Source organism: Vicugna pacos, chromosome 9 (genome assembly GCF_048564905.1).
Source record: "Vicugna pacos chromosome 9, VicPac4, whole genome shotgun sequence".
Classification (NCBI taxonomy): domain Eukaryota; kingdom Metazoa; phylum Chordata; class Mammalia; order Artiodactyla; family Camelidae; genus Vicugna; species Vicugna pacos.
Genome location: NC_132995.1, coordinates 29,449,757 through 29,465,500, shown reverse-complemented (window position 1 = coordinate 29,465,500; position 15,744 = coordinate 29,449,757). Strand labels below are relative to the sequence as shown.

Here is a 15,744-nt window from a genome sequence, read left to right as displayed (position 1 = left end):
CTGCCTTTGGATGAGTCTTTTAGCAATTCCTTAGTTTTTGAGGCAGAAATAGCAGTTATGCAGAGTTTTGGCTGTGTGGGAGCATTGGCACCCCCAACACCCATAGTGTTCAAGGGTCAACTATATATATATACACACACATATATCACAAATCACTATGCCATATACCTTAAACATATACAATGTTATATGTCAATTGTATCTCAATAAAACTAGGAAAATAATTTTAAAAAGAGGCATGGAGCCTGAGTCTGCTAGTTGTAAGAAGCCAAACAGGAGGGTTATGTGACGTGTGGCCCGAGGCCACCCCTGTGGGGCACCTGTGATGGGCCTTGTACAAGCAGAAGAGTGGGGCACTGATCTGTAGGGAAGGCAAAAAAAGAACCAAAGCAAACATGCTGAGAGGAGTAACAATCTGAAACTAGAAAGAGGGAAAAAGATGAAGCAGAAAACCGTCTATCGGTTTCCTGGTTCCCATGAGGTCTAACTCTATAACCTGCTCTTTGATTTTGTGAGTTTTTCTGTAGTTTTAAAATAAACTCCCTTTTGACTTGAGCAAATCTTATAACTGCATTTCCCCCCAAATTTCATATGGTGAAACCCTGACTCTCAGTACGTCAGAATTTGACTGTTTTTGGAGACAGGGCCTTTAAAGAGGTGGTTAAGTTAAAATGGGGCCTTTAGGGTGGTCCTTAATGCAGTCTGACTGGTGTCCCTGTAAGGAGAGATTAGGACATAGAGAACGCAGGGGTGCCCTAGCACACAGACAGGTGACCAGGAGAAGAAGCAGCACTTGGCTGGCCATCTCCAAGCCAGGGACAGACTTGGCTCAGGAGGAACTAACCTGCCCCCACCTTGATCTGGTGCTTGCAGCCTCCGGAGCTGGGAGAAACTACACTTCTGTTGTTTAAGCCAACCAGCCTTTGGTATTTCATATGGCGGCCCTGACAAGCAAACACAGCAAGTTAAGTGAGCTTCAGCGCTTTCAGTTGCATGTAACAAGATGTAGAGTTAATTGGCTCAAAGGGTAGAATATGTATCATTTCACACAACTAGGAATCAGGAGGAAAAAGAGCTCCAGGGTTGGTTAATTCAGTGACTCATGACATCGTCAAGGATCTGTGTTCTTTGCATGTTTCTGCTTTGCCATTCTTATCTCAGGATGTCAGCTCTGACCTCAGGCTAGATCCCTTCATGTTGACAAGATGGTTGCAACATTTTCAGACACAACATTGTCCAGAAGAAGAAATTATAATATCTTCTTTGAGTGTTTCTTGTTAAGAGCAAAAAAACCATTCTTAGAAGCCCTTCTGCACTTTTTTGCAAACCTCATCAAACAGAAATGCGTTGTTATTGTGCTGAACACTGGAATTTGACACAACATTGTAAAATGATTATAAATCAATAAAAAATGTTAAAAAAAAAAGAGAAAGAAATGCTTTGTTGCCAGTGACTAAACTAATCACCGGCAGTGAAAAATGGGGACATCACTATAGGATCTACCCTGAATGAGTATGGCCCCATGGGATGGGGCCCACATAAAAGGGAGGTAGGTTTAGGGCAAAAAGAATGGGAAACGAATTTGGGGTAGATAACCAACAGTCTCTCTGGCTCCTTTCACCAATCTTCCCTAGATAGCAATTGTGTGTACAAGATTATTATAGAGAACTATCACAAATGTGTTGTTGAAATAGAGATTCTTCTTTAAGATCACTCCTCTAATCTATTAGTCTAGTTAATATACACACACACAAACAAATATAAAATAAGTTTGGATTTTTGTATTTTGATAATCCTGCATAATTTAACATCGTTGTATACATTCTTTCATCTGCTGCAGATACATTTTACAAGAACGAGAAAATGAGGCTCAGAAACTTACAATGATTTTCTCAAGAACATGTAATATTAACTCCCAGAACACTGGAAAAAAGACCAGTGGGCACACGTAGTGAATAATGACAGATTAGATTAGAGATATAAAACTAGAGGTGTAAAAGCGGAATCTAGGTCACGTTATGAGGAACTTGACTATCTGGGGGAGAGGTGAAAACTGACTAACCGTATAGTAAGATCTTAATCTGAGGAGTGACACAATACAATGATATTTTAGGAAGATTGACCAACAACTCATTTCCAAAAACAGTTCATAAGAGCCTTAGCTAAACAGCGTATAGGGACCGGACTCAGCCTGGGGTTCATTCATTTCCCTGTAACCAATGTTTATTGAGCACATTCCATGTGAGAGGCCCTGTATTCAGCAGTAGAGACCAGGGAATGATCAAGATAGATACGGTGCCTTTCCTTGTGTCTATTAAAGGCAGAGGGATCTGTATTGGTCAGAACAGGCTAGGCATTGCTCCAGTAACAAACAGTGATATGGCTCAAAGCCAGAAAATGTGTTTTTGCACAAATAAATTATGAGACATGAATGGCCCTCCTCTATCTTCCACCTATGGCCCCTGGAACACTTGGCCTCCAAGGACACCAGAGGAGGGCAAGAGAGATATGGAGGATGCATTCCACATCTTAATTATCTCAGCCTGGAAGGGACACGCATCTGCTCACAGTTCATTGGCCAGAATTGGTCATGTGACCCTAATGGCAAAAAAAAGGGCTGGGCAATATACGGTGGGGGGACGGGGCAGCACATGAACATTTGGAAAACAGTAATTGTCTCTGCCATAGAATTTTGTAATAAATAAACTCAGGTAAAGATTTGTTTCTTCTTTATTCACTTATATAGTTGTACTATGGTTATATAAACAGCATTTTAATGAGAACTTCTGCTTGAGGAGAAAAAGTATCATATTAACCTTGCTTTCAGGCTGTGAGTATAAGGAGAAGATAAAGAATAACAAGTCAATACTAAAGAAAGGTGACATTTTTATTTCTTTGCCCTGCAGTGATGCAGTAGAAAGAAAAGACCTCAATTTGCATCACGGCTCTCCTATGTGCTCCTTCTGTGTCCTTAAGCAAGTCGTTTAACCTCTGTGAGCTCACATCTTCAACTTAAAAAAAATAGGGAATAATACTACCTACTTCAGAGAGATGTCATGAGGATTAAAATTTTAAATATACATATGCAAATGTCTACATTACGCCGCAACTGGCACACAGTATAAACTCATTAAATGTTAAATGAGTCTGCTGTATATGAGTCAAAGCAAATTTTAGATCAGAGCACCCAGCCGGGTTTTCATGTCATCCTCCATGTAGACTCTTGCATCAAATCTAACTCAGCTGCCTGGCCTTCAAAACTCTGTTCCCTTTCACTTCTCATGCTGCCTCTTTCCCCTACAATTTCCTGGTGTCTTATCTCACCAAGCTCTTCCAACCTCAGTGACTGCTCCAGCTAAACAATTTTACCTGCTGTCTGAGACTTTGATAAGTCTCAAAAGAAAAAAAACAAAAACCCTCTTCCCTGGTCACTGATTGCATTATTATTTCAAAATATCAGGGGCCCCTCCCTACCAGACCATTCCCTACAGGAGAATGGGACTTACTGTCCCCCTGACATCAGGCTTGGCCGTCTGATTTGCTTTGACCGGTGAAAAGTGAGTGAAAAATGTGAGCAGAAGCTTCGAGAGCCACAGCATGCTTCTACTATCTCTTTTTCCTCTGCCACAAAGCCAGATAGAAGCTTCTGTTTCAGCTCTGGTCCCGAAGTGAAAATGTGGCTGGTCGTAGACAGAAATGTAGGTGAGAAATTGTCCTTTGTGGTGATAATCCACTAAGATATTAGGGGTTATTTGTTACTGTAGCATAATCTATCCAAGAGATGGCTGACACAACACCACGTCCCCACCACCAACATGATCTCTTCTCTTTAATGACTGTATTCAAAAATTTCTTCCCCATGGCACTTTTTCCTCTCTCTTGCCTCCCTCAAATGCTTTCTGCTTTCACATGCCTTCTCCATGAAGCTTCCCCCAATTAGCTTGATCTTAAACGATGTCTTCCTTCTCTAAGCAATACCGTAATGTGTTATCTACAGTAATAATCTGTAAATAAATGCTTGTTGACTACATTAGGGAGAGAATGCTTTTCCTATGGCACTAATGACAATATTTCACCATGATAATACTTTCCCCATGTCTTATAATCTTTGCTGTGAACAGGGATCATACTTGTTCCCATTTCTGGAAATTTAGCACCAGGTACCTAGAAAGGCACAGTGAAATTTTGAGCAATAAATGATGTGAGTTTCAGTTCTGGGTAAGATGGAGTAATCACATTCTACCCTATTTCTCCCTCTGAACGCAATTACTTGGTACTTCAGGCACACAGTGGGAACTCAACTGCTGATGTTTCTAGATGAAGAGAGCTGTTTGTCTTTCAGTAGAACAATAGCTGGCATGTGGCTTTGGACTGTAGAATGGGTTTCTTTAGACCAGTTAAGTGCAAAAACTTTCTGAAGCTCCTTTCCATGGGACTGAGCATTGGCTAGTCCCACAGATGTTGGCCAGAAAGTTGGACCTTTCATGGCTATAATTTTGTTGTTGTCATTGTGGGTATGTGAGAGACCAAAAAGTGTCTGTAGGGATCTCTCCAGATTTATGAGCGCAGCGTCCTCAGTGAAAAGTGGGAGAAGCTCATGATCAACAGTCTCACGGGGTCAAAAGGAAAAGAATAGGTGGGGAAGGATGCCTGTAAGACTTGGGATGGTGTTTGTGTGGCGACCTGCGTACCTTGTGCAACTGGCTTCATTTTATGGTGAAAAAGATATTTTGAGGAACACTGGAGAGTTCTTTAAAAAACAGTTATCTACTGCTGGGGAAAAAAAAAATAAAACAGTTAAAGACATAGTAGTACTGGACACATAGGGCAATAAATAAACAACTTGGGAAGAAAAATTAAATTTGGATTTTGTGATTTAAACTCTAGGAGAATCCAAGACACTCATGGGATGTGTTGTAAATGAACGAGGGAGGGAAACAAAAGCAGGAAGGAAGGCAGTAGCGGGTGGCAGAGACTAGCCTTAGGGCCAGCCCCAGTTAGGAGACCCAGTTAGGTATCACTTTTTACTAGAGACTCTACCTCAAGATGTTTCAACCAAAGAGCCTTCCATAATGATGACCTGGGTTTCCTGCCTGTCCTGGGTTCCTGGGGTCTGGTTTGGTATAAGTGGAGCAAGGGAATGGCAGTGCTATTTCATTGCACAACTCTAGGGGGCACCACCCACACTGCATTTATGTAAGGAAAAGAAGTTGTATTCTCCTTTCCCATCCATAGCCATAGAAAGAGGAAATCTGATGTTTTTCATGAACCACTGGCCAAGACCATCTTTCTACTTGATTTCTATTATATATTTAACCATTCTTCAATTCCCAGAGTCCTGGTTCAAAATTTTTAATGTTTTTCCTTTTATTCAACATGTTGTTGACACAGGACACACTGAGCAGTAAAAATGAAACGATTTTACCTGCTTGCCTTAAATAGCAAAGCTCTTTTGCTAACCAGCCTCACTTCTTTAAACATGCTTTTCAGAAAAGCACCAATCCTCTAATCTAACTTGTAAAACATTTAATATTTTGGCTATACAGCTTTAATGACTATCCAAAAGTCAGGCTCTCTGGACAATGGGAGCTGCTGGACTATTGTTCATTGGCCACAAAGCCATGAGGTGGCTCTTTCTCCCAGGTCAAGAGGTCAAGCTCTGCGGCATTAATTTTGCTGAGTTTCTTTGTTATAAATAACAAACAAGGTCATTTATTTTCATTTTCTTGTTTCTAATTGCATGCGTCTACTCCCGAGGATGAACTCCATAAACAGGTGGCTGGAATGCTGGGGAGAAAGCTTGAAACAGTTCCAGAAAAGAGGGCATGTCCCACTCTGGCGAAACAGTTTGATGAGTTAGAGATTTCGTCACTGCAGGATACGCACCTGCGCTATTACTCGAAAAGCAAACACTCGTCTGTTTGGCACGCACAGATCTATGTAAATTAGGGGAGATTATTTTGCTGCTAGTCCTTGGCTGTTCTGTGATCAAATGCAATTGTTTCCCAATTCTTGAGAAACAGAATCTTTATCGGACTCAGATGGTTTTCACATTTTTTTTTTTTACAATTTTAATGTTCTACGGTTATTAAAAATAACATGCCATATAAATTAAGCCTAGAAACACGGGTGCTTATCAAAGAAAGGATGTCATCGGAGGCTCCAACTAGGGGAGATATTTACTTGCAATGGTATACAAATCTGTCATGGAAGGATTTAATTAATATCTGCCCAATGATTCTCTCTCCTTAATGCCCCTATAACTGTCCTTTGGTCAAGAATAAAAAATGGACTGACCCCCACCCATCGCTATGAGAGTCCCCGATCCTCAGTTTTCATTGTTCAGCCAGTGGGCTTTTTGGGCAACACTGCAGGGCCCCTCTTGCTGGAAAACCTCTGAGCTTCCTGGTTTCCACTCCTGTATAAACCTCCCCCATCACCACCTTTGTCTCTTTAGGGGAAAAAAAAAATCTCTTTCTCTTGAGTGAGATAAAAACTACCCAGTATTTGTTTCTGGAGTGTAATTATAAACTTCATTGTACATTCTTCCTGGCTTTGATGCTTATCTTGAAGAGTTCAGTGAAAATAAATTGTTTTTATGAAAGCAGAGAAACCATTTGATAAACATGCTGTCTGTGAAAATTGTTCCTGCAAAAGAGGTCATTCTTTCACTTTAAAAGAAATAGAATATATTTCAGAAAACAGGCAGGACAACAGTTAGGATTTCTGTGAATACAGGATAGTTTTTTTTTCTTTAAGGCAGGGTGTAAACACACTGAAAATTGCACACCTCCTGATTGTGTGGAATGTATTGGTTTTTAAAATAGCTTTATTGAAGAGATACTTAGGTCACAAGCAAATACTTGCTACATTTCATATTTCTCAGAATGAATTCTCAGCTCAGTCCTTTTTTTTTTTTTTTTTTTTGCTACTAAGGGTTTGGGGGTTACTGGTCTGTAATTACTACATATGTGTCAGAACCTATGCGTGTATCTATTCTTAGTAAGAGTCAAACTCAGCTGGGAAAATGATTCATTTTCTAGACTTCTCCTGCCTGGTAGCATAGAGAACAGTATGGCCAAAATTGGTTGTAGTAAGATGAGAAACAACCTCACGTACATAAAAATACATATTTATTATCATGTATGAAAAGCTTGCTTAATTTTTCCCCATTTGCTCAGGTTTCTGTAATTTTTTTGACCTAAGTAAAAATACTAAAATAGTTCACATTTCCAGATCAGAAAAGTTTGGATAAACTGAAAACTGAAACTAACAATGACAATGCTTGGGGGTTTTTTTCACGCTGTAATTCCTGTGTGGACCACTCTCCTGGTGATTAGTTTTCGAACCTGCGCTAGAGACGTGTAATGAGGGCCCCGAGGTCAGAGTGCTTCCTCTATACCATGCGTACATTCACTCTTGTGAGAGCTTGACAGGTCTTGACTCGATTTTATATGCATGTGATTTAGACTATGAATGTTAAGTGTTGATTCTTGACATGAAACTCTTAAATTTCATGGAGATGAGTGATACGGACACTGAGAATCTATGCTCCATAGAAATGCTATGCTTTATGACATGAAGCTAAATTCAGACATAAAACCAAGTGTAAGACATTTTACCAATATAATACATTAGCTGTTACTATGGGAATAGAGAAGAAACTTGAGTTGCTCTGGCCTTGTTAATTTCCATTTGGAGCTGCTGTTAATTTGGCTACATTACATATTGCAAACCAGGATCATAATATTTGGACAGAACTTTTCATGACCCAAACTCAAGAAAATTAAGCTGTATATCATGTTTAATACTATCCTCATCTCAATGGAGGAAGCAGAACACTGGTTAAATTACTGTTCACAGATCCCTAAAAGTGGGGGTCTCAGTAAGATCTTAGGTTATAAAACTCAGCAGGATTAATACAGTCCTCATGGGAACTTTTTTGCTTAATTTGGAACCAGATAAAGTAAAGAAAGTTTTCGAGTTCTGTCAAGATGTAAAAATAGTTTTCCTATTATGTAAAGTCTGTGTACTTTCCCCCTATTTTTTAGAGATTCTTGGATGATACCAACTACCCAAACATCAGGCTAATAAGACTGACATTTTTGACCTGAATCACATAAAAACCGTATGGGAATTTCTTTTGCCCAGAAGTTGTATTTTGGCTGCAGAACTGTTTCTTGGGCTGCCCTTCTAAATCAATGCCTGTTAGCACTCTGCAGCATAAATTCAAAGCATGTTTAAGATACGTTCTTGGAGAAGTTTCTTCAAATTCAAGGCTAACCTAGTACAAAGGAAGCCTTTGTCTGTGGCATTTCAGAAACAAAATGCTGACAGCCTGAAAAAGGTGACACCCTTACGATGACAAACAGCACGACAGTTACAATTGCATTAAATTTTTAAAAGCATCGTTCTGAAGTTTTTGATGGATGGGCTTCAAATTCACTGGAAACCTTAAAATTGGGTGGTATGCTGAATGCAGTCGCTAATCAGATCAGCTCTAAATGCACTAGCATGTAATTCTTGTTTTAATGCCCACGAAAGATCTAAAACAGCAGGGTGCTAAAGGCCCCCTTCCGCCCCCCTCAGGTAGTTTGTTCTTCTCCAAATCGGAGGAGTTTGGTTCACTCTTTCCAAATCTTACTTTAACCAGGTTCCCTGGGAAGGCTATTCCACTATGAAAACACCTGCCTTTCCTCCTCTCTCCTTTCTTTCCTTTCTTCCTTCTCACTTTCCTTTCTTAAATGAATGTTTATCTACTGCAAACCACCTAAGTACCAAGCATGGTCCAAGATTCTTGGGATAAGGCAGTGATCTAGCTGGGGCTCTGAGCAGGGTGTCTTGCCCTCCCTGGAGCTTTCTTTTACAACTACCGTGGATGCAAATTTGTTTATCAGATTGCTTCTCCCGATAGCAACAGTTAGCTGTGTCATTAGGTGATCTTCAGGGAACTGGCTGGGACGGGGCATGCGTACATATGTGCATGTGAATGTGTGTGTGTGTGTGTGTGTGCACGTGCAGGAGTGTGATGGGTCTGATTCTCCTCTGAAGGCTTGCATGTGTGTCATTTGGGGCTCCTCTTTGTCATTCACAAGTGCCTTAAACAGTGTCCGGCACAAAGTAGGCAGCAGAAAGTAGCTGCTAAGTGCCCAGGAGACCCACTGTGGGCAAAACTGCACGGTTGGTCAGCAGCCTTCCCAAATTACTGTTTCTGTTCTAGTAATTTTTTTCATCCTAAGTGCCTCAACATATGTATCTTCAAACTCATCAGGCAGTTTCCTCCCTCTCCTTAATAAAGATCTATACTCAGAACTTTTGCTTATATTACCCCCTATATCATCATCATCTTAATATATTGACTGCTGCATACTGTTGACTGTTTTAATCTTAATACATTGACTGTTTCCTTCCCCAAGAAGTCTGTATTGTAACAGGGAGGGAGATTTTAAGAGAAAGCCTTTTCTACAACAATGGCCAAGAGGGGTCTCTAGACCGGGCAGTCCTGACTCCTGGGAGCCTTCCTGGAAGAAGTTTCTCACTTCAGTTTCTAGTCCCCATAGCTCAACGCTCAGGGTAGCCCATCCGCCCACATGCAATTCCCTGTCTGGAAGCTAGTGGGGTTTCCACTGCAAAGATTTGTATTCCTGACCCTGGAGGTCTGATTACAACTTCAGGTTTAGTCTCTCTGTAACTTAGATTATACGTTTCATTTATCTTCTATAATCAAGCTCAGATTGCTCCAGATGCACACAGAATGAGCAGAAGGTGTGGGATATGTGTGCAAAGAAAAACTCCACTTCCCAGCTTTTGGGGGGCTCCTGTTAACTATTTGGAAAAAATACATAATTTCTCTTTTGGAACCTTGGATCAGCAGGCTGCTCCTCTCCTGTGGCCAGATGCTGCACTGTACGCCATTGTGAAATACTAATAGTGAAACTTAAAAGATGTACTCTTGCGAGACAACAGGTGGCCACTGCAACCTCCAGCTCTGATTGGTGGAAAGGCCACAGGCGCCCAGTGGCCCGGGGAAAGGGCCTCCACTTCTGCGTTTCAAGAACCTGCTCAATGGGGTGTTGTCCTGATAATATCTCAGCTCACTGCCAATTTGTGCAACCCGCTGCGCCATTAGGGAGCGCCGCTGGGTTGTCAACGTTAAATGGAGACTCGGGAGAGGAGACCAAAGCTTTTTCAGGAGGGGGGATTGGAGTCAACCCAGGGACAATGTAAGCAGTTGTTTCTTTCCTGAATACACACCGCTTTCTCATGCAGTCTCCAAACACCCGATTCTTGCTAAGAGAAGAGCAAATACACACACTGTCATCTAATTGAAGTTTATTTTTCCTGCTTGGTTCCAGAAAGATAATATTGGGCAAAGGTACATACACAAGGTGTCACCGAGCTGGAGTGCCTATTTTGGAGAACAGAAGAAATGAAGAGAAACTCGTGTGAGGGTTGTCTGAAAAACTTCAGGCCCTGGGCCAGCAAAGTGTAATCAGCTACGAAAGTGTGAGTGTCAGCTAAAATATTTGTAAATTTCTCCCTTCGTTAAAGTAGTTTCTAGATAACTGTGCTGGGGAGGGGGGCAAATCTCACAGCTTCTCTTTAACGTTCTCATCTGGTATAAAGTCCCTTCCCTTCGCCAAGGCTGAGGGCCAAACTCTAAAATGAACCCAAAGCAATAAAGCCCAGGGGCGGGGTTGGGGGGAGATGTAGCTTAAAGAAAGAGAAAGAAATCAAAATGGGGTGGGTGAGTGCAGTGTGAGGAAGTTAATCACCCAGAACCTTTTAGGAAAATAGGGACATTTTCTCGCAGAGAACAGTGAATGATCCGCCTAGATCCAGTTACTCAAATGCCTTTCGAATACAAACAAGAGCAAAGAAAATACGAAGAGAACCGACACGAGGCTTAACCCGGGGAGCTTCTGCCTACCTGTGAAAGGTCAGGCCCCCACACCCCTCCTGGAAAATACCACAGGTGTACATGGGGTCCCGTCGGGAGGCACTGGTGCAGGTTACCCGCTGGGTTAGGTGCCTCTAAGAAGGGAAAATTTGTGGAGTAAGGCGGAGTGGGATAGAGGGACCGGGGGACTCACGAGAAAGGACTGGGGACTAGGAGAAGAAACCGAGGGAACGAGGAGTGGGGAAGGAGCCGACGGCGCGTGGATGCTGGTGGCGGGAGCCGGGGGCCCAGGGCAGCGGTGGTCGGAAAGGGGCGGGAGGGCCACACCAGGCACCGGGCTGGCGGCGGCGGCGGGGACGGCCGAAGCGGCCGAGAAAAGGAGGGGAGTGAGGAGCGCTCCGAGTCAGCGGGGACAAAGAGGACCGGAGAGGGAAGGGGGGCGCGGTGGGAAGAAGAGGGGCCCCGGAGAGGGGGAGGCCGCGGCGCCGGCGACGGGCGGGCGAGCGCTGCGCTAGGCGCGGGGTGAGCGGCTAAGGGGCCGGCGGGGCAGGGGCCGGCGGGGCGGGGTCGGGGCGCCCGGAGGCGGTCCGGGCCGAGAGCGCACCGGCGGGGCGGGCGGCGCGCCAGCTGCCCGCGGTGGGAGGGGCGGAGCGGCGGCGGCGCGGGGAGGGGACCGGCGGCGGAGGGAGGCAGGAGGGGGAGAAGGAGGGGAGGGGCCGGGCCCCTTGTCTCCGCGGCTCCTCTCCTCAGTCCGCCCGGGGAGGAGGAGGAGGAGCGGGGCCAGCCGCCGCCGCCGCCGCCGTCCCAGCCTCGCCCCGCGCACCTGAAGTCGCCGCGCCGCCCCGGGCCCCCGCGCCGCGCCCCGCGCCCCGGGCGCCCGGCCCGCGCGCAGCGCTGCCTCGGTGCCCCGGCGGGGCGCGTCCCCCGGGCCGCCTCCCGCTCTCCCGCGGCTCGCGTGGCCGCGCCTTTGTGTGCGGCGGCCGCGGCGCCCGGGCTCCTCTGGCTCCCGGTCGCGGCGCCCCTCCGGCCCCGCGTCCCGCGCGCCGCCCCCCGGACCACACCGGCCGGCGCCCCCGACGGTGGATCTAGCGGCTTCGAGGAGGCGGGCACCGGCCCCTGCGAGCTCCAGTCCCGGTCCCCGGCCCCGGGCCCGGCTCCGGCATGGATGTGAGGTTCTACCCCGCGGCGGCCGGGGACCCCGCCGGCCTGGACTTCGCGCAGTGCCTGGGGTACTACGGCTACAGCAAGGTGACCGGGCCGGGCCGGGGCCGGGGGGCGGCCGGGCGGGGGCCACCTTCTCACCCTAGGCGCGCCCCGCGCTCCAGCTCACCGCCTGCTGCACTTTTCTCTCCCCTCTCCACTCCTTTCCCTTTGCTCCTTCGTCTCTGTCCAACTCTCTCGCTCTACTCTTTCTGCCCCCTTCCCACCCTCCTTTTTGTCCCTCGGCCGGCTCTTCCCTCTCCTCTTCGCCTCTCCTCCCACTGCCTCTCCCCCCACCTCCCCCAACCCCGCAGACTCTTCGGCTGCCCCAAAGAAGCGAAGAGCAACCCAAGGACTGAAAGAGGGGAGTCGCGTGTGATTCTTTGTTGTTGTTATTAGTAAACACGATCGCAACCCTCCTGAGTTTGGAGGGGATGGGGCAACGCAGGAGTCCCCGATCTCGTGGTCTGATGACCTCGCCGCCCCCCTCCCCAGTCCACCTTACCTCCCCCACGCCCCCGAGAGCTGGACCTCGGGCCGCTTAGCGAAGGAAAGGAACTAACTTTTGAGCGTGCCCTGGATGGAGGGAGGGAGGGGCCGCGAAGTGGTGGGACCCCCGCAGGTGGCCTCTGCTGCCCTCCCGCTAGGGCGCTTTGGACCACTCAACGGAGGTGCCCGCCCTTCCCTGGTTAGAGCAAGTGGCTTCTCATCTTTCATTTTTTGGGGGGGGAGGGGTAAGTTTTGCATCTCGGGGAGAACAGGGTTGGGGACCTCCACACCACGCCCTAGGTCACCCCACCTCCTCCATCTTCCCCTTCGCCAACTTCGAGGACCAAGCGTTTCAGGTGGCCGAAAGTGCATCTCAAAAGGGCAGCTGGCGCAGTTCGGAGCGCCGAGTCCGTGCGGGAGCCGCAATCCTTGGGCCGAGGCAGCTCCGACTCCCTGTTCTCTCTCCTTCCTGAAGCCCCCCAGGGCCAAGCTTTGGAGGAAACATCACCCCGAGGGCGATATTCAGAGAAAGAGCTGTGCGCTGCCCGTGCCTTTTGAATGTGGTTTTTCTTTTTCCTCTCCCCCTGCTCCTCCCTCTCTCCCCCCACCCCCCTTTTCTTTCAAATCGTAGTTTGTTTATGATTGCTTGGATAACAGAGGAGGAAATGAGGAGCCTGCTGAAAGAAAGGTGCTATACAAAACTAATGAATACATAGCAGGACGGGGAGGAATTGTATCTAGAGTGAGGAGCAGTTTGCCGTTCCCCGTGGCTGATGGAGGCTCTCGTTCCTTTCTATTTGTTGATACTGCGATCCCAACTCCAGTGCTGAAGTTTGTGAAAGGCCATTAGGGTCTCTCTTCCTCAGTCCTGTCCCCTGTGTCATCATCGCCCAGCTCTGCGCCTGGCACGGAGGGGCCTCCCAACGAGTATAGAGCAAAGGGACGTTATTCGTGTCTTTTAACCCTTTGGTGGTGCGGGCGTTCATGCTCTCAAAATTCCTAGAGCGTTATGTTAAGCATAGAAAAAGAAGCAAGAAAAGGCCTGTTCCTGTAGCCAGAGTTAAGATTTAGTTTCTGTCCTCAGATTTTGGATTTACTCAGGTTATTAAACGCTTTAAAAAGTCCCCCATGTATGCTCAGTTAGGGACTTAGGCAGCCTAATTAAGTATGTAGTGTTTCTGAGAATCCACCTAATTGTTCCAGTGGGGTATTATTTATCTCCTTACAACTTAGCCTTGTGTATGAAGCCTTGTATAACTGGACATGACTTATTTTTGGAAGCCATTACCTTGCCTAATGTAACTACTTTCTCTGATTTAAAATCAGCAACACTCGAATGACACCAAAATAGAAACCTTTTGTACTAATCCAGTCACTGCAATGCGTGGCAAATCTCTCTGTTCACTAGGGTCCCAAGGGTACTTCAAGGGACGAGAGGAAATTGTGGGTGTTTTGTGTGTGTCTCTTTTTATTTTTTGAAAAAGGCTATTTCGAGTCAATTTAAACTCAGAACATTTATTTCAGGGAAGGCCTAGAAAGCTTGAAAACACATTATTTATTGAGATGCTTGTTCAACTTCAGGAGTGAGGATGCAAGTTGGCTTGCTGTCATGTTTTCTTAAAGCAGCTATTTGCCTGAAATAACTTGATTTCTTAGCAAATCAGCAATCTTTCATCTTCAGTGCTTTGTGTACCCAACTTATAAAAAGTTAGTGTGTGTAATATTGGTAGAAGTCAGATTGTACTTATTTTTAGGAGTGTTTGCATTTAATTCCTTGCAGATAAAAATAAATAATCTTTAAATTGATCCATGATACTGTATTTTCCTACTTTTAATTCAGAAGTGAAAAACCCAACTTTATTCCCTGTAATTTTCCTTTATGGGCAGAACATAGTAGAAGAGGAAGTATTAACTTCATGGGGATAAAACAGCAAGTGCTAATTAAAGGTTTATAGCATTTTGTCTCATAGCTAACTTGTGGTTCGGAAGTGGTATTATTCAACATAGATTTATATTGAAAATGTAAAAAACTAACACACAAAGACATGCGTTTATTTTATTTGAAAAATACCTGTGATTATTAATCTCTTAAGACAACTTTTGATCATGTGTATTATCTTTCTGGATGGGAAACGATGGATTTCAAAGGAAAGTATGTTTCTGCCCTTTATGTTTTAACGACCATCTGGGAGACTTTAGAAGAAATATAGAACCCTCTGCTCTAGGCTTAACAAGTGAAAAGTTCGTGCTTATCTTTAAATTTATTTACAAACCGTGAATAATAGGGTTTCATTCATTTCTCTCTTTAGCAAATGACCAGAGTCCTTTGTATTAGTTATATGCATGTGTATTATCTTTACATTCTGTGAGTATATGCATCCTTTTTAAATGTCAGCGCTCATGAAAGTGTGCTCCGTCTATGGAGAATGGATGAAAGAGTTTTGAGGGTTCAAAAGTCGTTGCAAGGAGGAGAATAACTTCAAATAAAATATAGCCAGGATCATTAAAATCAGTTAATAATTCATGAGCCAGCTACTGATGTATAAACTTAAAGTCATCTCTATTTTCCAAGGGCTAATTTCCATTTTAATTTCAAGTGGAAAATCTACTGTTTGAACATTTCTTTTTCTGATGCGGTTAACAAATTAAACAAACATATATATATATATTTTTTAAAGGCCTTATGTTACTCAAGTGAATTAGTGACCCATTGTCTATATAACTGGAAATTTTCTTTCCCTGGGTTCAATTTGTCTTCACCAGTAATAAGGTAATACCTAACACATCAATTGGCATGTAGTGGTCAGAAGTCTGCACCCCACCCACCCAAATAAACTATTGTATTTAACGTGGGTGTAAGCAAGGTCAAATCACACATTGGGTTAATAATGAACTTGGACTAAACTCATGTTACTAGCTTTTTTCTGCACATTCTTGGGGCTTCCATTCTCCCTTTTAAAATATGGCTTTTGACTTCTTACTCCATGTAGAATAGTCCCATGCTGTTGTGACCCCATCAGTCCCAGACCTTGCTTTCTAGTTATTAATATGTTATCGATCACTCTGCTTAATTAAGACATTGTAATATGAGTGCTTTCACCCCGCCTCATGGGCCTCTACCTTGGCTAGCTTGAAGAGTAAGGGGACCAGAGGGG

At 44.8% G+C, this 15,744-nt stretch overlaps 1 protein-coding gene and 1 pseudogene across 3 annotated transcripts in view; both read left to right on the top strand.

Annotated features, from left to right (window-relative positions):
• Positions 1-15,744, top strand: part of LOC140698316 (MFS-type transporter SLC18B1-like) — a 485,714-nt pseudogene that overhangs the window by 321,017 nt on the left and 148,953 nt on the right.
• Positions 10,916-15,744, top strand: part of TOX3 (TOX high mobility group box family member 3) — a 102,408-nt gene continuing 97,579 nt past the window's right edge. For 2 of the 3 annotated variants that reach the window (XM_031680585.2, XM_031680584.2), the window contains exon 1: positions 10,916-10,939. Coding sequence is in view for 1 of the 3 variants with exons in the window: in XM_072967357.1 (XP_072823458.1) it covers positions 12,062-12,148 (87 nt within the window). In the remaining 2 variants the exon portion in view is untranslated. Of the gene's footprint in view, positions 10,940-12,061; positions 12,149-15,744 lie in introns of those variants that run through there. The other variant, XM_072967357.1, reaches the window with a different exon arrangement.